The sequence below is a fragment of the Arvicola amphibius genome, chromosome 6 (genome assembly GCF_903992535.2).
Source record: "Arvicola amphibius chromosome 6, mArvAmp1.2, whole genome shotgun sequence".
In the NCBI taxonomy this organism is placed as follows: Eukaryota; Metazoa; Chordata; class Mammalia; order Rodentia; family Cricetidae; genus Arvicola; species Arvicola amphibius.
In genome coordinates, this window is record NC_052052.2 from 61,077,781 (window position 1) to 61,101,491 (window position 23,711).

General features: G+C 38.5%; 1 protein-coding gene across 4 annotated transcripts in view; it reads right to left on the bottom strand.

Moving 5' to 3' along the window:
• Cntln (centlein) overlaps positions 1-23,711 on the bottom strand; it is a 250,041-nt gene that overhangs the window by 74,098 nt on the left and 152,232 nt on the right. For all 4 annotated transcript variants that reach the window (XM_038333679.1, XM_038333678.1, XM_038333677.1 and 1 more), the window contains 3 exons: positions 19,233-19,333; positions 8,540-8,631; positions 4,719-5,251 (listed from right to left, as the gene is read on the bottom strand). In XM_038333679.1, the coding sequence (XP_038189607.1) occupies positions 4,719-5,251; positions 8,540-8,631; positions 19,233-19,333 (726 nt within the window). The remainder of the gene's footprint in view (positions 1-4,718; positions 5,252-8,539; positions 8,632-19,232; positions 19,334-23,711) is intronic.

A 23,711-nucleotide genomic window follows, 5' to 3' on the forward strand; every position in this document is an offset into this window, starting at 1 on the left:
TACCCTTCTTCCTGTCTATAAACCTCTTCATTGCCCCTCATATTCCCTATTATGCTGTCATGTCAGAGGGACTTTTACATTTCAATCTTATTCCACATGTTAAGAAATAGTCCTTGGCTTTCTGAGTCTGGTGATAAGCATCTCCTTTTCTTCTTTCATTATTACTGAATGAACACAGTAGTGATTAGTTCATACTGTCAACTTGATACAACCTGGTGTCACTTGGGAAGAGGGAACCTCAACTGAAAAACTGCCTCCATCAGACTGGCTTGTGGTTTTGTCTGTGAGATATTTTCTTGATTATGGAGGGGGAAGGGCCCAAGCCATTAAGGACAGTCATATCCCTAGGCAGGTGGACCCTAGACAGCTATAAGACAGCTGGCTAAGCATGAGTCAGTGAGCAAGCTGAGGCAATACTGCTCTATGGTCTCTGCTTCAGCTCTTGAAGTTCTTGCTGTGATATCCTTCAACGCTGGGCTGTGACCAGAAGGATCAACAATATAACCCACTTTTTTCCTGAAGCTGCTTTTTGTCACAGTGTTTTATCATGCAAAATCAATAAGAATAAACATAATCTTAACATCTGTGAGAAATAAATAACAGGTGATGATTATATAATGTTATTGTATACTACATACATATCCAAATAATCTTCTTACATTATATGTCTTAGGGTTTCTACTGCTGAGATAAAATACCGTGACCAAAAGCAACTTTGAAAAGAGGGATTTATGTCATCTTACTTACTGCTCTCAGGTCACATTTCTTTGTTGAGAGAAGTTAGCACAGGAACCTGAGGCAGGAACTGAAGCAGAGGCTATGGAGGAGTACTCCCCACAGTTTGCTCAATCTGATGTGTGTGTGTGTGTGTGTGTGTGTGTGTGTGTGTGTATCCTAGAACCATGAGCCCGAGTGTGACACTGCCTTCAGTGAGTTGGGCCCTCCTACATCAATCTTTAATTAACATAATGCCCTATTAATCAACATAATACCCTATAAAATTGGCATGCCTACAAGCAATCTGACAGAAGCATTTCTTCAACCGAGGTTATTCCTGATAAAACTAAGTACCACACTACAGAAAACAAGAAGGAATAGACTCTTTTGAACATCTGGGATGTTCCACTGCATGATTTCTAATGTGTGAGAAGTCTTTGAAGCTAAATAATTTCTAAGACTATTCTTCAAAACAGGAAGTATAACAACATTACTGGGCCAAAATGAGTTACATTGCTCAACAACTTAGATGATATTCTTTTTTTCTTTTTGTTTTATTGATTTTTATTGAGCTCTGCAATTTTCTCTGCTCCCCTCCCTGCTTCTCTTTCCTCCTTCAACCCTCTCCCAAGGTCCCCATGCTCTGAATTTACTCAGGAGATCTTGTCTTTTTCTACTTCCCTTATAGATTAGATCTATGTAAGTCTCTCTCAGCAAAGAAAACCAGCTTAAAATCCACAATCCCAGAGAACTTAGACAACAATGAGGACACTAGATGATATTCTTATATTTAAAAATTTAGTGATATTTCTTCAAAATATATGGCTTTATGAACATGCATTGATATGATGAAATTGAAATTGAATATATTACCTAACTTTTATGTATTTATCAATATATGTAGACTCAGACATAAATAAGCTATAGCAATATATTATGAAAAGTACAGGGGTATTGTTGAGGTACAGATTTCAGTTGACACGAGATTTTCCTCAAAGATATGGATAAATATTTAGTGGATTTTGAGTTGGGTACTATTTTGTTTACAACTGCTTCTGAGAAGTCAGGACCGTGAGGGGTGCGTTCACCCATTGAGCCGGTGGGACAGAACTAACAGGAGACCACCAAGTCCAGTTGGAATGGGACTGATGGAACAGGGGACCAAACCAGACTCTCTGAATGTGGCTGATGGTGGAGGAGGACTGAGAAACCAAGGACAGTGGCGATGAGCTTGGACTCTACAGCATGGAGGGGCCCTCTGTGAGCCTTGTCAGTTTGGTTGCTCACCTTCCTGGACTTAGGGGGAGTTGGGAGGACCTTGGACTTAACATAGTGAAGGGAACCCTGATGGCTCTTTGGCCTGGAGAGGGAGGGAGTGGGGGTATGGGTGGAGTGGAGGGGAGGGAAGGGGGAGGAGGAGGGGAGGAGATGGAAATTTTTAATAAAAAATGAGGAAAAAAACAACTGCTTCTGATAGTAGGGAGGAAGAGGTTGAAGAAAACTAAAAAGAAAGAGAAAATACAGATTTGATCATCTGGCTTTGCCTTCATAAATATTTTTATTTTTTAAAATCTCTTTCTTTCTTTCTCTCTCTCTCTCTCTCTCTCTCTCTCTCTCTCTCTCTCTCTCCCTCCCTCCCTCCCTCCCTCCCTCCCTCTCTCTTTTCCTCCCTTCTTCCTTCCCTCCCTCCATCTCCCTCTATGTGTATTTACACATGTGTGCACAAATGCCATAATACATGTGTAATAATCAGAGGCCAGGTCTTAGGAGTTGGGTCTCTCCTTCTATCACAATAAATAAAGAATCAAAATCATGTCATCAGGCTTGGTACAGACTTTACCCAGTGTGCTATCTCACTTGCCCCACAAACATGCCTGTTTAGTTCCTTTATCTGTCTAAAGACTAGGAACTTCATTTTGTATTATTTAAAAAGTTCCCCAAACCTACCAGCACATTGGAACCAGTCAACAATCTTCAAATAAAATTGATGCTTCTAGTTCACTTCAAAAATTATAGCAACATTGGTTTGGAATGCTTGAACTTAGAATTTTTATAGAACCTCTTTGTTAATATGTAAATAGTTGCTCAGGCTCAGAAAACAATTCTGCAAACTATACCATTTTGCAATTCAGAGAACTTTGATATAAAGAACATTAGAACACCGAAGAAACAGGCTCAGAGACAAGGCTTCCTTCACCTTTCTTTCCTGTCTATCGCTCTTTATCTTCCCCCAAGTAATGACAAACATTAGTTCACATGTGGTGGTTTCAGTGAGAAATGTCCCTCACACTATTGGATTGGTGTCACTGTTTGGTGAAGTTTCAGTGGCTTTCTCCTTTCTGGAGTAAGTTATGTCACTATGGGTGGACTTTGAGAGCTGAAATCTCACTCACTCTCTGCTATGTACTTGAAGTTCAAGATGAAATCTGTTTCCTGTTCCTGCTGCCATGCCTACTGTCAGCTGGCACGCTGTACCCACCATTATGGATTCCAACACTCTGGAAGCATAAACAAAATTAAACTATTTCTTCTACAAGTTGCTTTGATTATGGTATTTTATCAAGTGACAGAAAAGTAGTTAATACAGACCCTTTCCTCCAAAGCAAAGCACAAAATGTATATACACTCTCATGATATCCCCTCATCTATCATGGTCAGAAAGAGAAGATCCCCAGTCCATAAAGGACCAGGAAAAAGGCTAAGAACACCCTGAAGAGAATGACATCATTGGATCTCTCTCTCTCTCTTGGTCCTTGGCTCTTATTTTGGACATTATATAGTTATGCTTTTTTTGATCTACATGTCTATATAACTGTCCATTTCTTGTGAAAGCTAAGCATTAAAATGGACACTTTTCTCCAATTCTTTACGCTTTCATTCACCTCCCACTGTTATGTAAGACTTTGAAAAATAAATGACCTATTTTTCTCTAATATGTCTCCTGTTACAGGAATGTAAGCCATGATACTTAAGGGGGTGAGGAAGGTATCACCTCCCCCACCCGACCCCCACAGAAGTTCCCACTATGTTTTAAGGTCATTTTCATTTCTATGCCTATAGCTAAGAAAAATGTCCCTAGTCATCCCATATCTAAAATAGAATACTGCAGAAGAGATTAGAGAAAACAAAACAAAACTAGAGAAAATAAATAGAGAAGGTATATACTATTATGGAACAAGGCAAAAATTTTAAAACTATGGTGAAGTGGGCAAATTGTTAGTAACTCTAACAAAGAACTTTCGCACAGGTCTAAATAAGATGTGCTGTCATTCCTTTGCCACTGTGCTTCAAATGAATACATGAGTGTACAGCCTGGTGTAAGACCATGAAATGTACAGACTTCTAGTTCTTGCTTCTTGATATTCAATGGGGCTAAATGACTCAAGAATACAAATCTGTACAACTCTTAAGTAAATTTTAACTTCCATCCAGCTAAAGTTTGTACAATGACTTTCCATAATCCACACATGAAATAATTAATGAAGATGGTTCTTAATTTAAAGACTGTTAAACAGCTTGTAGACATCTGGTAACAAGCTGAAATGGGTCATTCAAAATTTATCTAACTAAATTAAGGGGGAAAAATGTTTCTCCTCCCAGGTTGGCATGTCACAAGATAACTAAACCGACTTAGTAGGCTTGCTTGGGAATCCTTAGCTGTCAGTGGTGAATATGCAAAGGGCCAGCAAATTAAATCAACCTGCCAAACTGTCAATTTCAAGCCTCATGACTGCAGGAAAATAGCATCACTGGAAGAAATCAAGCATTGCCTTCTTTTGGGTTTCCTGGCACCTATTCAAATACTCATGCAGTTGTGGCTAATTTTGCATGCAAATTTCAGTCAATAAGCTCAGAACAAGACCTCCCAAGATATTTCAAAGGCTCTGACAGTATTTTTTCTGAATACCAAATCGACAGTAGTTGAAATTCAATCTCAATTTGCCAGTTCTTTACATATGCACACTGTCCCCACCACAGAGCTAAGTTAATGAGAGCCTTACCTGCCTTCACTCACATCCTCCCAGCCGTCCTTGCTGAGGTTCTCAACGTGGCTCATAACCTTGATGGAGTGATTGAGAAGCGTGTGGTGGCGACCCACAGAGATCTTTTTCTTGGCAGCTTTAAATTTCACCTTGGTAGTGGTTGTCTTGCAGTCACACGGCCGGGCTCGCACCTCTCTGGTGGCCATCTTAGATTTGGCTTTGTGTGTGGGACAGTGGAGCTTCTCTCCTGGACTCACGGCCTCTTCGCTGCTGTTTCTCAAAGCCTTGGTTTCCGCCACTTGTTTCCTCAGGGTAGTGACTTCCCTCTCCAGCTCAGTGATTTTTACTTGAAGTTCACTTTTGTCATTTTCTACATCTTTACTCACCTTCAGTAGGTGCTCCAGCTCCTTTTCTCTCACTTCAGAATCTTCTCGATAGTGTTTTAAATGGGATTTCAGGAAATCATTTTCTTTCTTTAATTTTTTATTCCCCTCTTTTAATTTTCTCGACTTTTGCTCAAAAGATTTTAGCCGATTTTCTAACTCAATGACCTAAGCAAGAAGGATTAATTTACTACTTTAAAATTTAAGAGCATAATCTACTTTATTTCTAATTATCATCTCTAACTGAGAAAGAAAGTTACATTTAGTACAAGGACAAAGTGAATCTAAAGCACTTAATTTCTAAATAATTCTAAGGTGATGTAGATGAATACATTCAGAAATGCAATAATGCATCTGTTAACAAAGGACAGATGGTAAAAGAAGTTAAAATCCTATGCAAAGTGATACAGAACTAAGGATGTCAATGAGATGCAGAGTTCTCAAAGACTGTAAGTGCTTTCATTATATGGTCTCACTGTGAGAAGAAATATTTTCAGAAAATCAACTGTTTATAGAAATAATCTAAAATAGGTTCATGGAGAAACTATTAGTAAATACTTGAGAAACACATTAGAAAGTGATGACAAAATGAATAACCTGAAACAGTTTTATTTCTAAATTAGAAAAGTACCATTTTAACTCTCATGGCATTCTTATTTCACACAACAAAATCTTTTTCCAAAAAATAATGTTCAACAATCTAAAATTATAAGAATTTGAAGGTTGTTTATAAGTAAAACATTTACATTTATTTCAATGAATATTGCTCCTGTTGTAGGATACAGTGATGATCAAATACAATGATGGTCTATGTTTCGACAGTCACTGGAAAAACATACACTTGAACATCTTAAAGTATATGATAGGATATAAACACTGTAGGTCTAAACACCAAGGACAGAAAGAATTATTATTACTGTTACAAAAGGAAATTTGGAATTAGAACTTGTAAAATAACAAGAGTTGTTATTTGAAAGATAACATTTAGCTATTTTTCAAAATAGTTTTATAAGTGTAATTGAAACAGAAACTCCAAAACGGCTTTTGCAAAGAATCACTGACACTTCATTTGAGCCCACAAGACAAATAAAAGCAGAAGAGCCAGACATCTATGTATTTGTTTTGAATTTGTGTGCTGGCTCAAGAAACACATGGTTATTGTCTCTAACCTTACCTATCGAATCATCTAGAATTCCACAAAAAGCCATAAGGTCAGATACCTCTACACCTCCAAATGAGGATAGCTATCCACGAGGCCAAAAAGCTGCATTTTCAGGGAGTAACAGATTAACAATTTAACACTTTATTGGACCACCCTGATGATGGCTGTGAGCTGACATAAAAACGGGCAGAGCACACCTTGACCAGGACTGCTCAATCCACACCTCTGTTTTAAACGAAACCTAGAGCTCCTGTCAGTCCATGTATTATGAACTCCAGTGGAAAGCTGGCACTGAAGCCTTTCTTGTTCCTTTCAGTGATGTGTCTCTGGGGCTGGTCAGAGAGCTCAGCCAGTAAAATACTCAACTCCAGCACAAAGGTCTGAGCTTGATCCCCAGAACTTTCATACAATAGCCAGCGTGTTCTAGAGCTGGGGAGGCAAGGACAGGTAGACTCCTGCATCTCACAGACCGGCTAGCCAAGCCTACTTGACAGGTGAGTGAATTATTCCAGACCAGAAAAAAAAACCAAAAGAAAAGAAAAGAAAGAAATGGTGGTTTGTGCCTGAGGTGGTCTCAGATCTCCACAAGTATGAATATGCACATACCACACCACACACATAGGAATATACACACGCAAGAAGGAAATTCAGATGTGTTTGATGTTGGAGACTCCTGAACCTAGCTACTCGGGACATGAAGGACAGAATGCTGCAAGGCCAAGGCCAGCCTGGGCTACAGAATGAGTTCAAACCCAGCCTGTGCAGTTCAACCTTGAAACCATTACATTGAACCTGATAATGTATTTTGTAAGAAGAAATATATTGAGACAAATGGTACAATTTGAAAGCAGCATTTACTATCAATGATAGTAGTGCTGTATTGTGACTATATGCTGACATAGACTATTAAAACACAGAAAACCATACTAAATATGCATATTATATATATAACACTATATATATGTTTTAAAAATAAATATATGCATATATATGGCTGGACAAATAGATTGTTGGTAAGTAACTTGCCTAGGATGTATAAAACTCCTAAATTCAATCCTAAATGCTATATAAATATAAATATAAAGCTAATATTAAAAAGTAAGAAGTTAATATGTTAATTTGATTCAAGTTCAATGAAAATAATTACTGTTCTTTTTCTGGGCCTAAATGAATTTCTAGACCAATAATATTAGTTGTTAGTTGTAGAGGGTAGAAAGAAGTCATAGTTTCTTTAGGCTTTCCCTTCTAGAGGAATATCTATATACCATGAATCTATACAAACAAAATTATACAAAACAGTGAGGAAAACACTATCTTGAAACAAAGCTGATACATTAATACAAAGTGTAAATGCCCCAGCTGATGGTACACTGATGGCATCAGTTTTTTACCTTTCTTCAAGATGAATGAATGTGAGCCTGTCTCAGTCTCTCGCCTATTGTGTTCACCTGGTATGTGTCATTCAGTAGCAGTGAGGTGACATCCTTTGTTACAAGACAGTGGCAAGGCTAGGAAAAGTCGCTATAAGTCTATCCACAGGTACAGGAAATAAAGGCAGTAAAGTGAAATTGCTTATACATGTTTGCATTTTCAGTTTTGTTTATGAAGTGATGCTTTAGTAATACCAAAGACTAATCCAGAGTAGCTAGGAAACAGTCAGAGAGTCCATTACTGAAGATAAATCTTCAATAATATGGCTAGTAAATGTTTATCCACTTGGAATCATTTCCTTTTGTAAAAAGACATAAGTGAATGTGAATACTAAAATTTACTAGCAATGAGACTAATGCTGCATTGTGTCTACAGGCTGACCTGGACTGTCCTACACAATACAAAACTACACTGAATCATAGGGTAATTTCTGACAATAAGTCACACATATTTAAATTATGACAATATTGTCATTTTACTTTGGTAGAGCTATGACTAGGAAAAGCAGTCTGTGCCTGTTGCAGATCAGGGCCTCCTGACCCACTTGTAACTTGAACTGCTCACTTATAACTAAGAGGCGCATATACTCTAAATTTTGTTAACTTTTCTTCTTTTCATTTTCTCCCCTCCATCTATAAAAAATATTTTTAATCTATGTCCAAGGAAGCACAAATGTTTACCCATCTATTTTTCTAACATTGATTTTGTTAACCCATTTTGGCAAGCCAATGATTTTGAATTATGAATTTAAATCAAGGATTCACACAAGGTTTAAGTTCATGAGCCCTCGTTTTAAAATATAATCCTTTATGGTAAAATTCAGATTTAACTTGCTCAGCTCAATATCTTAAAGATTGGACTACCTTCTGTAATGTCTGCTCCGGTATTGCTTTCTCATTCTTCTCTGGAGTACTCTTCTTGACCCCAGCATCTTCATGGTGTCTAAAGAGTTGTTCTGGAAGCAAATGAATAATATATTAGGATATATCATATATTGCTGAGACACTGTACTATCATTTTAAGAGGAAAGGTTTTGTGGTTTTTCAATTATGAATAATGTAGTCTACTGTCCTGTCAAGTATTTGACCAGAACAAAATGGTGACCTCTCTTAAGGGCCTTTTTTGGTCACATAATTGCATATCTTTATAATGTCACAGATTTTTCCTGCAGTGTTAAGATTTTCAAAGGTACAATAGATCTGCAGGCTAACAATGCAATACTTTCATTCCCATGCTCATCTTTTTGTAGACTATTCAGCCTTTACCTTAAAAGCAGAATTCATTGCCGTTTTATCTACAGCGACTACCAGTTTTGTTCTGTTGATCCTGTTCCCTGCCATGAGGATCAGAGTGATCACTGAACAAAGCAAACAGTAATGGAATTAGAGACTGAAACCATAACAGTGCATGAACCTTTCCTTCCAAGGAAAGACTGTGCACGGGCAAGTGAACCATAAAAGCCTCAGAGCTAGAGGAACTGCAGCTTCACTTCCTAAGAAGTGGGTGAAGTTGTTTGACAAATCACTCCTGCGTGGGCTGGCAGCTAACAGCCACAGCTTCTCGGTGCAGCCAAAACCTGTAAGCAAGTTACCAAATTCAGGGAAACATTGTCACAAGTTTTTCATTAATATGAAAATTCATTGAAACCTATAACCATTTTATTTACAGATAAGTTACAGTGATGAAGTTACCTTTTTTTAGTGAATTCCTTAACTGTCTCTTAAGTATAATGTTCCTAAAGAACAAAGAAGGGATCAGAAAAGAATGCATGACGCTAAGAGGATATGCATCTGTGCTAGCTTGCTTTTGCTTTAAAGTAAGCTTGACTGCTGTAGGTCAGTGTAAACTTTGATTTATCAACAAAGGAAGAGAAAACAATATTATTCTCTGTAGAGTAGAAATCCTCCTGATAAAAACAGTGACTAACAAGTTTGTTAGAGTGAATTAGGCATTTCTTTTGTCTTTGAAACATGACATACTCAATTAAAACTTCTGTGCTCATGAAATAAATAGAACACTGTCCTAAGAATAATAAAAGCTAGAATAGGTAGAATTTGCCTCTCGGGAAACATGTACCTTTACCTTGATAATACTCTATCAGCTCCCAAGCTTCTTTTCTAGTCCCCTAACACCATGGTGCTGAATTCATTTACAGCACTCTTCAGCAATATAGAAATAATATGCAAATATGATTCATCTGCTCTAGTCATTTAAATATCTCCTATAGCTCTGAGTGAAATGTTTGTCCTTAAAAATAAGATAATAGTAAAATATTCACATACATAGAGTACTAATGACATCTATATATTGCTAATAAAATTAACACTGAAGAATGATTTCTTAAAAAAATTTCCTTGCTATATATTTTGTCCTAGGTACCTGCAAGAAATCCTGGACAGAGTAGCTGAACACGTGCACTTGTGAGTGTCGCTAGGTTAGCATGTGCACCTGTGGGTGTCGCCAGCTGAGCATGTGCACCTGTGGGTATCGCTAGCTGAACACGTGCACCTGTGAGTGTCACTAGGTTAGCATGTGAACCTGTGGGTGTCACTAGCTGAGCATGTGCACCTGTGGGTGTCGCTAGCTGAGTATGTGCACCTGTGGGTATCGCTAGGTGAGCATGTGCACCTGTGGGTGTCATTAGGTGAGCATGTGCACCTGTGGGTGTCACTAGGTGAGCATGTGCAACTGTGGTGTTGTTAGCTGAGCATGTGCACCTGTGGGTGTTGCTAGCTGAATATGTGCACCTGTGAGTGTCACTAGGTGAGCATGTGCACCCGTGGGTGTCGCTAGGTGAGCATGTGCACCTGTGGGTGTCGCTAGCTGAACAGGTGTACCTGTGGGTGTTCCTACACAAGCATGTGCACCTGTGGGTGTCACTCAGCAAGATTTTGTTCTGGCCTATATAGCTTCTATAAGTATACTGAAACAGCTAGGCTCAGACCACGGAGTGAAACAAGGAATATACTCTTAGCCACTTCAGTTCAAACATCTCTGGATGTGCCAACTGAGGCAAGAGGGCCTAGTTAAGAAAATAACCTTCTTCTTCTTCTTTTCTTCTTCTTCTTCTTCTTCTTCTTCTTCTTCTTCTTCTTCTTCTTCTTCTTCTTCTTCTTCTTCTTCTTCTTCTTCCTCTTCTTCCTCCTCTTCCTCTTCCCCCTCCTCCCCCCCCCCCCCCCCCCTCTCTCTCTCTTTCTCTCTCTCTCTCTTTCTCTGTTCTCTCTCTCTTTTGACAAGTGTGCTTTATTCTACAAGACTTATCATATGGTTTAAATGCTTTAACTTTTACTAGCATTAAAATTCTTCTGGGTTTTGTTCCTTCTTTCTCAGAAATTTTTCTTTTTCTGTTTTTAAACATTAACTTTTTAAATAATTTGTTAAAATTTGTTTGATTTTAATTTTTGTTTAATTTCCTTTTAATCTTCTTGGTTTACCATGGTGGTAAAGGGATTTTCTCCCTCTTTCTTAGAGTCTAAGTGCACTGAAATAAATAGGGATTTGTATGGGAAAATGAATACCACACCAACTATGAAAATTGCAGAAGTGCCAGATGGTCCAAGCTGCAGTACCCTCAGCAATAGGAAAAGCGAGATGGAGCAAGGGATTGAAGACCTTTTTCAGGGGTAGAAAATGACCTTTAGGGAAACTGAGTGAATCTGATGGACAGACCATGCCAGGAACAGAGGCAAACACAGAAACTGCAGTAGCATTGAAGGTTGTCTTTCCAAGTCCAAGAGTCATCAGAACAGATTTTTTTAATATTTATTTATTTATTTATTTATTTATTTATTTATTTATTTATTTATTATGTATACAATATTCTGTCTATGTGTATGTCTGCAGGCCAGAAGAGGGCACCAGACCTCATTACATATGGTTGTGAGCCACGATATGGTTGCCGGGAATTGAACTCAGGACCATTGGAAGAACAGACAATGCTCTTAATCACTGAGCCATCATTCCAGCCTCAGAACAGATGTCTTTAAAAAGAATTGTCAAATACCTTTAAGCCTGCTTTTCTATGAGTTAATCCTTGGTTACTGGGATTTTAGAGAGGGATCCAAGTCACATAAGGTAATCTGCACAGCTTCGTGAGCCTGATAGCAACATACAAAGGAAGGTCAGAAATGACCAGGTTCTAAAAAGGCTGAAAGACTCCCTTGTTTCCCCTATTTCAAATTACTCAGCATAGCTGGGGTACAGGGTGTTCAGGACTCAGGGGCTAGGGAAGAAAGATTCTGAATTCCAGCTCATCCTGAACTGCACAGAAAGATTCTGTCCCATGTCAAAGTGTCATTAGTATGGGTTATTAGTTTCCAAGCCCCAACAATCCATTGGATAATTAATCTAAATGATTCTGCAACTTTTAACTGTTAATTATCTTATTATTCTTTTATATTCTCTAATTCTAGTAACATTATTATTAAAACCTATCATATTTTTGTGATTTTTTTCCATTTTTCCATTTAACAAAACAAACAAAAAATAATTTCATGTTTGTTTTAATAAATAAATTTATATTTTATAAACTGTGAACATAATTTACCATTTTTAATTTGATTTCCACTAGTTTTATTTGAAATACTTAACAGCAAAACACAACTCCAATTATCCTAAATTAGGGCTATCATTTTGCAAAATTAATTTGCTATTATATATATATATATATATATATATATATAGTCATCTAGGATTCAATAGGTTGTATTTTACATTATTTAATGCCATAATACATTTTATTTCCCCCAAATGCAAAAGAGAATATGGAAACTACATTGAGCCAAATGAAACAATCTTACTCTTAAATTGAGCATGCCAATTTTTGCACTATCCTAAGGATATCAATGGCTAATATTGAAACTTACCTTACTACTTCTATTCTTTGGACTTTTATTGATAAATGATAACTATGTTTTACTGAATATATTTCTTGATCTGTGATTCAATTTAAAACAAACAAAAATACTGCAAAAATATTATTTACTAGAAAATAACTAATTGCATTCATTTTAGTAACCGAACACATACTTTTCTGTGATTTCAATTCATTACATACTAATTCTGTATGATACATTTTAGTGCACATAACATTTATTCATTTTAGTTTGTTTGTGTATAGGATAAGTAATTCAGCTCAGTCAGATTGAACATGATAGTTTTATCTTGCCTGTATACTTATTCTCAATGTCGCAGATACTTCTTTCAAATCAAATTATTCATTAAATGGCTCTTCCACTATTTGCTATTGCTACTTTTGAACATATTTCTTAATTATACCATATTACTTCATTTGTTTATTTTTTCTCCTTTTCTTTTTCTAATTGAAAAGATCCTTTTCTCATACAATGCATCAACCATAGTTCCCCCCTCCACTCCCCCTAGCACCCTCCACCTCCCCTCCCCTATCCACCAGCCTCTATTTCCTCTTCAGAAAAGAGTAGGCCTTCAAGAGACAACAGTCAATCAGCACAAAAAGAGATACATCAAGACAAGACAAAAGCAGAACTTCTGGGAGTAGCCAACCAATTTTTCTGATTTTTAAAAAGTTCTCTTTTAGGTATATATACTCAGCATAGTCCTTTCATAAATCCCCCCTGTTGTTGCTACTTTCTGCTTCTGTCAATCTCCTTTAGCCTCCAGACAGTTTTATTTCTATCTACATGTCACAAACACACATATATAAAATACAGAACCACAAATGAATAAAAACATAGATATTGCCTAATACAGGCCTAATTTACTTAATATTATCTCATTTTTCCTATGTTCCTGAAAAGAGCATAGCTTTATTCTTAAGGCAGAAAAAAAAATCCCTTGTGCACATATACCACATTTGTTCACTCAGTCCTCTGATGCTGGGCACTTAGGCTGGTTCCATAACTCAGCTACTGTACACAGTGCTACAATAAGCACCAATATGCAGGAAACCAATGTGCAATGTAAGATATTGACTTGGAATTGTGAAGAAAAGTTTTTTCCTTTTCTTCTTAATTTGGCTCTTTCTCATTGCTTGAATGTTTATCTATGTATGTTTTTATTTTCAAAACAATATAGTTACTTTTAACAATAAAGCAAGAAGACTATTCAGGGTCCCAGTTGTTAAGAAAGAAGTGGGAATATGTTTCAGTTGAAGGAAGAGAAAAGTTCCTGGCAAGAAAAGAAAAGTGAAAACAAAAAATCGTGTCTCAAAAGGACGAAGGGAAAAACTCATATTTTGGTGAAAACATCAAATTAAACAGAGAGAAACTCAAGGCCAACCCACTAAATTCAGGAACACGACAAGGCTGTCCACTCTCTCCTTATCTCTTCAATATAGTGCTTGAAGTTCTAGCAATAGCAATAAGACAACATAAGGAGATCAAGGGGATTCGATTTGGAAAGGAAGAAGTTAAGCTTTCGTTATTTGCAGATGATATGATAGCGACCCCAAAAACTCCACCAAAGAACTCCTACAGCTGATAAACTCCTTCAGTAACGTGGCAGGATACAAGACCAACTCCAAAAAATCAGTTGCCCTCCTGAGAGGGAAATCAGAGAAGTATCACCTTTCATAATAGACACAAATAGCATAAAATATCTTGGAGTAACTCTAACCAAGGGAGTGAAGGACTTATTTGACAAGAACTTTAAGTCTTTTAAGAAAGAAATTGAAGAGGATACCAGAAAATGGAAGGATCTCCCTTGATCGTGGATTGGGAGGATCAACATAGTAAAAATGGCAATTCTACCAAAAGCAATCTATAGATTCAATGCAATCCCCATCAAGGTCCCATCAAAATTCTTCACAGATATTGAGAGGACAATAACCAACTTTATATGTAAAATCAAGAAAACCAGGATAGCCAAAACAATCTTATACAATAAAGGTACTTCTGGAGGCATTACCATCCCTGACTTCAAACTCTATTACAAAGCTACAGTATTGAAAACAGCTTGGTATTGGCATAAAAACAGAGAAGTTGACCAATGGAATCGTATAGAAGGCCCGGATCTTAAACCACAAAACTATGAACACCTGATTTTTGATAAAGGAGCCAAAAGTACACAATGGAAGAAAGGGGGCATCTTCAACAAATGGTGCTGGCATAACTGGATGTCAACCTGTAGAAGAATGAAAGTAGATCCATATCTATCACCATGCACAAAACTCAAGTCCAAATGGATTAAAGACCTCAATATTAATTTGAACACATTGAGCTTGATAGAGGAGAAAGTGGGAAGTACTCTACAACAAATGGGCACAGGGAACCATTTCCTACGCATAACCCCAGCTGCACAGACTTTAAGGGCAACATTGAATAAATGGGACCTCCTGAAGTTGAGCAGCTTCTGTAAAGCAAAGGACATTGTCACTAAGACACAAAGGCAGCCTACTGACTGGGAAAAGATCTTCACCAACCCTGCAACTGACAAAGGTCTGATCTCTAAAATATATAAGGAACTCAAGAGACTAGACGGTAAAATGCCAATTAACCCAATTAAAAAATGGGGCGCTGAACTGAACAGAGAATTCTCAACAAAAGAAGTTCGAATGGCCAAAAGACACTTAAGGTCATGCTCAACCTCCCTAGCTATAAGGGAAATGCAAATCAAAACAACTTTGAGATACCATCTTACACCTGTCAGATTGGCTAAAATCAAAAACACCAATGATAGGCTCTGCTGGAGAGGTTGTGGGGTAAGGGGTACACTCATCCATTGCTGGTGGGAATGCATACTTGTGCAACCACTTTGGAAAGCAGTGTGGCGGTTTCTCAGGAAATTCGGGATCAACCTACCCCAGGACCCAGCAATTCCACTCTTGGGAATTTACCCAAGAGATGCCCAATCATACTACAAAAGCATCTGCTCTACTATGTTCATAGCAGCATTATTTGTAATAGCCAGATCCTGGAAACAACCTAGATGCCCTTCAGTGGAAGAATGGATGAAGAAACTGTGGAATATATACATGTTAGAATACTACTCAGCCGTAAAAAACAATGACATCTTGAATTTTGCATGCAAATGGATGGAAATAGAAAACACTATTCTGAGTGAGGTAACCCAGATCCAAAAAGATGAACATGGGATGTACTCACTCATAATCGGTTTCTAGCCATAATTAAAGGACATCAAGCCTATAATTAGGGATCCTTGAGAAGATAATAAGAAGGTGAACTGAAAGAAAAACATATAGTAATCCTCCTGGATATTGGAAGTAGACAAGATCGCTGGGCAAAAATTGGGAACTTGGGGGTGGGGTGGGACGGGGCCAAGGGGAGATGGGGAGAGAAAAGCGTGAAGGGGAGAATGGGCAGAGCTCAGGGGAATGGGATGCTTGGGATATAGGAAGGGTGGATATAGGAGCAGAGAAGCATATATCTTAAGTAAGGGAGCCATCTGAGGGTTGTCAAGAGACTTGACTCTAGAGGGATTCCTGGGTTTCCAGGGAGATGCCCCCAGCCTGTTCCTTGGGCAACTGAGGAGAGGGAGCCAGAAAAGGCCAGATCCTATGGCCATACTGATGAATTTCTTGCATATCACCATAGAACCTCTACCTGGCGATGGATGGAGAAAATGACAGAGCCCCACATTGGAGCACCGGACTGAGCTCCCAAGGTCCTGATGAGGAGCAGAAGGAGGGAGAACATGAGAAAGTAAGTCACGACCGCGAGGGGTGCGTTCACCCATGGAGACGGTGGGACAGAACTAACGGGAGATCACCAACTCCAGTTGGAATGGGACTGATGAAACATGCGACCAAACCGGACTCTCTGAATGTGGCAGACGGTGGAGGCTGACTGAGAAGCCAAGGACAATGGCGATGGGATTGGATTCTACGGCATGGACGGGCTCTGTGTGGGCCTAGTCAGCTTGGTTGCTCACCTTCCTGGACCTGGGTGGAGTTGGGAGGACCTTGAACTTAACATAGAGAACTTAACATAGGGAACCCTGATGGCTCCTTGGCCTGGAGAGGGAGGAAGTGAGGGTATGGGTGGAGGGGAGGGGAGGGAAGGAGGAGGAGGAGGGGAGAAGATGGAAATTTTTAATAAAAAAAAATGAGGGAAAAAAAAGAAATCTATGAAGGCTTGCTTTGGGCCCTGCAAACCTTTAGCAAATGACTCAATTTTCTTTCCTATTTCTCCAATTATGTCCCAAGCATTCAAAGCTGCTGCAAGCATAAATGCAGCATATACTACCTGTCTTTCTGTACTAGGATAGTCTCCTTTTCCAATAATTTCATTTGGGGAGATTTCCCTATGTCTACTTTTACTCCATTGTTTAATAATCTTAACCTCTTCTCTGAACCAGATACTCCTTTGTTATTGTATACCAGTCTCTAAAACTCCATCAACCAAATCTTTCCAGTCATTAGGAATAATTATATTACAAACTGACCACAAGTTTAACATTTGCTTCACAAAAGGTGAATTCATGGCACATGAGACTATTGTTTTTTTGAATCTCCTTAAATCTAATAATGAAATAGGTGTCCAGTTAGCTGTAACAGAGCCTCTGCCATTTGATAATTCCTGACAGGTTACTGGATATATTAAGTAAGTTTGGTTGTCTGAAAACCTTAGGCTGTTTCTCTATATTCTTATAATGCAAGGCTGAAATTGGCTCTCCATTTAATTCTTCTGTCAAGGTTTGTTTTATGAGATTTTTCTAAGGCTTCTATCTTGGCTCTTATATTAATCAACTATTTAGTGATAATATAAAACTGATAATGCTGACAATGCTTACTATTGACATTACATTTAATTGTTCCATTTTCAAATGTCTAGCATATTATCTTACAGATACCCAAATCCCTCCATTATAATGGCTTTATTTATTAAAATAGAAATAAAATATCATTATAGAAAAAAAACTAAACATATAAAGTAGAAATGTTAAATCTGGTTTTGGTAAATCACTAACAACATATTTAAGACTAAATCAGTAATAACAACTGAGAAAAGGGGAGACAAAGAGTTCACTGAAAACAATCCCTAGGTGTCGTGACAGCAGCTGAGTGGAAGAAGCTGGAGGAGTCTTATATTAACCTGATTTGCTTCTTCTACTAAGATACTGAAGTTGCACAGTAAATATAATTGTCTTCACTTTTACCATAGGAACAACCTTACATTGGTAACATGGTGCATCTCCTATCATGAGACAAGTGGTTACAGTGGTCACACACTTAATGAACAAAGCTTCCCTCTAGGTTTAGGATTGTGGTCCCACAAAGTTAGAGAGAACTAAGTACCTTCAAAATCTTGTAATAGCTTTTCTCTCCCCATCCCCCCATCCCCCCATCCCACCCCACCCCCATGTTGGGGATATAGGATGGTTGGGATATAAGAAGCGTGGATATGGGAACAAGGAATTATATATCTTAGTTAAGGGAGCCATTCTATGGTTGGCAGAGACTTGACTCTAGAGGGGTTCCCAGGTGTCCAGGAAGACACCCCCAGCTAGTTCCTTGGGCAGCTGAGGAGAGGGTGCCAGAAATGTCCAGATCCTATTGTCATACTTATGAATATCTTACATATCACCATAGAACCTTCACCTGGCATTGGATGGAGAAAATGACAGAGCCCCACATAGGAGCACCAGACTGAGTTCTCAAGGTCCTGATGAGGAGCAAAAGGAGGGAGATCATGAGCAAGGAAGCCAGGACCGCGAGGAGTGCTTTTACCCATTGAGACGGGACAGATCTAATGGGAGACCACCAAGTCCAGTCGGAATGGGATTGATGGAACAGGGGACCAAACCGGACTCTCTGAATGTGGCTGACGGTGGAGGAGGACTGAGAAACCAAGGACAATGGCAATGAACATGAACTCTACAGCATGGACGGGCTCACTGTGAGCCTTGTTAGTTTTGTTGCTCACTTTCCTGGACTTAAGGGGAGCTGGGAGGACCTTGGACTTAACATAGTGAAGGGAACCCTGATGGCTCTTTGTCTTTGGAGAGGGGTGGAGTGGGGGTATGGGTGGAAGGGAGGGGAGGGAAGGGGGAGGAGGAGGGGAGGAGATGGAAATCTTGAATAAAAAAATGAGGAAAAAAATATATATATAAAAAATCTTGTAATAGCAAAAGAAAACATTAATGAATCATTGTTAAATCAATGACAAAATGTGAGTAGTCTAACAAGGAAAACTTCATGAATTGACAATAAAAATAGTCTATTTTTGTTATTTTTATAATTATCAAATATTACTTCACAAATTTATATTACGGGAAAGAGAGAGAGGCCAGAAGGGTCATGGTCCTAGAGGCAGTGTTCTCCCCCTCCTAGACAAGGGCTCCGGGGTTGAACTCAGCTCACCAGGCCTGAGCAGAAACAGCTTTAGCAGCTCAGCCATCTCCCAAATCCCATGGAAAAGTTGTCAGAAATTGTGAGCCTGTTCGAAGTGAGATATTTAGGAGTTCACTGTATTTGATTTTCTCATGAAACATAAAAATTCAGTGTGTTATAAATAAATAACATGATACAAAAATGGAGAAACTAAGTAATATCCTTAAATTGAAACAAAAACTAGATAATTTAATAATGTTAAAGATTTATTTTAATTAAAAACTTACCTTCTCTCTTCTCTGCCATGCACCTATTCAATTCTTGTATTGTTGTTTTATCAATAGACATATGTACTTTAAGCTCATCCAATTCATCTTGAAGATTCATCCTATGAAAAATCCAAATAATAATTACATAAAATGTGTAAGTTAAGGAAGGTTATAGTAAAATAATCATCAAAGACAATAAATAGAAGAGTAGAAAATATTAAGATAAAATAAAAAATATAGTAACTACATGTATTCAATTACATTTTTCAGCATACAAATAGATTTTATGAGGGTATCTTTTATTAATGTACTATGAACTTTAACGAACTTCATTACAATAAACATACCTATGTGTGTGTGCGTACGTGTGTGTGTGTGCACACATATGTATGTTGGAAGACTGACTGTGTATAGCCTCAGATGGCTTTAAATTCACAATTTTGCCTTGGCCTCTTGTGTGCTGGGATTATAGGCATATGCCATCATAATCAGCTAAAGAACTCTTATGTGTATATGTGGTATGTGTAGCGGGGTTGAAGTATGTATAGGGCAAAAAATCTAGAACAGAGACAAGAGGGAGAAAAGTGCCAAGGAAGGGAGAGAGGGTAACTGGACTGTGGTAGTTTGAATGTAATTGGCTCCCATAATCCCATAATCACATAAGCAGTGGCACTATTAGGAGGTGTGACTTTGTTGCAGTGAATATGGAATTGTTGGAGGAAGTTTGTCACTGTAGGGATGGGCTTTGAGGTTTCTTATGCTCAGGATACTACCCACTGTCTCTGCAGATTTCCTACTGCTTTCTGGGCAAGAAGTAGCCTGCAACCGTATCTGCCTGCATGCTGCTATGTTCCTCGCCATGAAACTCTAAAACTGCCTCAATTAAATATATATTATTTTGGAAGAGTTTCCGTTCATGGTGTATCTTCATAGCAATAAAAACCCAAACTAAGGCAGAAGTTGGTGCCAGGAGTGGAGTATTACTGTGACAGGCCTGGCCATGCTTTTGTTGGAGTGAGATGGACTTTTGGAGTTTGAGTTAGGAAAGCAGTAGAATGCTTTAAGCACTGCTTAATGGAACATACTAGTAGGGGCATGGAAGACAATGGTGCTGATAATTATTTGAAATGTCAGGAGCTGGCCCAAGAGTTTTCAGAGAAAAATTTCAGTATGTTGCCTAGAAATAATCTTTGTGATATTTTAGTGAAAGAAGTGGCTCTGCCTTTTGCCTTTGTCTGAAGAGTCTGCTCAAGGCTAGAGTGAAGAGTTTCAGATTAATTCTGTTGGCAAAAGAAATCTCACAGCAGCCAAGTATAGACTCTATCTTGTAGATATTCATGGTAACTCTAATGAAGATTTATAATAAAAAGGAGCAAGATGAGCAAGGAAAAATATTTGAAGACAAAAAAAGCACCATAAAGTGGGACTGAGATAAATGCTCTGTTAAAGGAGATAAAAGATTAAATAATGGAATAAAGAGAGTGGTGATTTCAGACAATGGTGGCACACACCTTTAATCCTAAAACTCCAGAGGCAGGTAGAGGCAGACAGATCTCTGTGAGTTCAAAACCAGCCTGGTCTATGAAGCAAGTTTAAACCAGCCAAGTTTAAGCAGTGAAAGACAGAAAGCTGGAGAGTTTTGGCTTTATAGTTAAGGAGAGAAAAAAGAATTAAGATCCTGTGATTCTTGTTTGCTGTGGCTGTAGAATCAACTGGGATTAACAGAATACTGGAACTACTAAAGCAAAATTTTGCTTTGATATGATAACTGATGTTGATTGCCTGAAGCTAAGAAATCAGCAGTGACTAAGAAGAGACTAGTGTCATTGAGGTGAAATCATCTGGAAGGTGTTTCCTTAGAGCATAGAGAACTTATGTTCCAGAGGTGGCCAAGGTTGCACCTCATGCTGGAGAGAGGACTTTGTAATTTGTCACCCAGGTGGTACTGGTTTTGAAGGTATGAAGGGGTCACAGAGAGCAGCTGAGGCTTGGCACTGTGAGAGGCTAGGAGAGGCCATTGGTGAAGGGGCAGCCTCAGTGGCAGCTGAAGGCCCAGGACTGAAGGGTTTATGCAAAAAAGTTGAGGCTTGGCACCTTGAGGAGAGCCTATGAGAGGTTATTGGTGAAAGAGCAGTCTAGTTGCAACAGAAGACCCCAGCGTTTTGGAAATGCCAGTAACATGGAACGAGCAAGAACACCTATAGCAGTGGAGTGGAGCCAGCCGAGCCTAAAGAGTGAGTTATGTGTACTGAAATGGGCAGAACCAGAGAAGTAACCAAGCTCTTTGGAGGAGTCCAAAAGACTATGAATAGATCCCAGATATTGGATGGTTGGAATTTTGTAATTACCCAAGATGTTAGAGATGCCAGAGTTGTGTGATACCTGCCAAGGAGAACTAATAACAGGGAGTGGAACCAGCCCAAGAGAAAGAAGTATGTTGCAGTCAACAAAGCTAAATAGAATTAGAGATGTGGGGAATGTTTGGACATCAGACACAGAAATATAGAGTTTAGATCTTGCTTTGGTTCAAAATTTCCTCATTGTGCCCCTTCCTTGAATTTTGGAATGGTAATGTATATCCTGTGCTATTCTATGTTAAAAGTATATGACCTGCTTTTTATTTTGATGTTTTTTACAGTGATTATAGTTAAGTGATTGTCATGTGTCTCAGAAGTAACTTTGGACTTTTAAACATTGTTGAGACTGTGATAGATTATGGGGACTTTTGAAATTGGACTAAATGCATTTTGCATTTTGATATTGTTATAATCTTATGGGGGCCAGGGAGTGGAATGTGGTATTTTGGCCCCCATAATCCCATACTGTCATAGGGAGTGGCTCTATTAAGAGGTATGGCTTTGTTGGAGGAAGTGTGTCACTGTGGGGGTGAGTTTTGAAGTTTCATATACTGAGGATACATCAGTGTCTCAGTCAGCTTCCTGCTGCCTTCTGGGCAAGATATAGCCATGGTACCATACCATGTCTGCCTGCACGTTGCCATGCTCCCATCATGAACATTTTAAACTGTAAGCCATCACCTCAATTAAATGTTTTCTTTTTAAGAGTTGTTGTGTCATGGTGTCTTTTCATAGCAATAAAAACCCAAACTAAGATAAGGACATATGTGGCACGAACTTGCAAAGAAAGTTAGGGCAAGGGAGAGATGGAAGGGTCCAACAGGTGATAAGAGTAGCAGGGGGAGAAAGGAAGCAGGATCAATACAGACAATTTATGTTTGAAAATATCATAATGAAAGCTAATAGTTTGCATGCTAGTTACATTTTTAAATATCATGTAGCAGGGGCAAGGAATATCTTAGTCTGCACAGTATTTGCTGTACAATCAAGAGGATCTGAGTTCTATTACTCATACCTATGTAAGGAGTATAAAAAGCTGTGAACTGTGATGTGTGCTTGTAACCCTTGTGCTGGGAAGGCAGCAACATGAAGACTCCTGGGGCTCAATGGACCATTAGCCTAGTCCCCAAAAGTCCCGTCCCTATAGTAAGTCAGGGTGATGCAAGGAAAAAAACATGGTGGAAGATTAGCCTTGGAGATTATGAGAGAATCTGCTATAAGTCAAACTCAGAACTGACTGATGCCTCCCAAGGCATTATCAAAACAAAGTCACATAAGAATGTCATCACATAGTATCAAAAAAAATGATAATCCCAACAAAAGATAATTCTCAACACAGAAATATGAGGGATAAAATGAAGAAAACACCAACAGTTAATTGAAATAAGGAAGGCTGCACAGGATCTGAAAGAGGCAGGAAAGAAGTCAGGGAGGGGGTGAAAAGCTCTCAGGGTCAGATGGAAACTTTGTAGCCAGCAACAGATCAGGTCAAGCAAAAGAGAACAAAAGAGATTAAAGACAGATCTTTTGGGTTGTTACTGTCAGAAAGAACAAAAGAGAAATAAAAATACTTGAAGAGAAAATACAAAAACTTGAGACACCCTTAAAAAGTAAATATTCAGATCATTGACACCCCAGAGGGAGAAGAGCTACAGGTTGGGGCCACTATGAAAAGGATAATAGCATAAAACTTTCCAAATTTTGGGGAAGACATGGATACCCTAGTATAACAAGAACTTCAAATACACATGACCATAGACGTCCATCACCATGACATATTATAGTTAAGTTGTTAAAGTACAGGACAAAGAAGAGCACATGACAATCTGCAAGAGGGTAACACATAAAAGCAAATACATTATATTGCTGGTATATTTCTCAGAAGAAACTACAAATACCAGGAGGATATGGAGTCATGTATTTCGGGTCCTGAAAGAAAATAATTGCAATAAAAATTGTTGTACCCAACAAGGTTTTGCTTCACAGTGAAAGGAGAAATAAGGACCTTCCAGAGAGGAAAAACCAAGGGAGCTGAGGGCCACTAGATCAGAAACACAAGATGCTCCAGGGAATCATATACCCAGATGAGAAAAAATTCTATAAATACCACCAATAAGAGCATGAATAACCACCTTTCCAT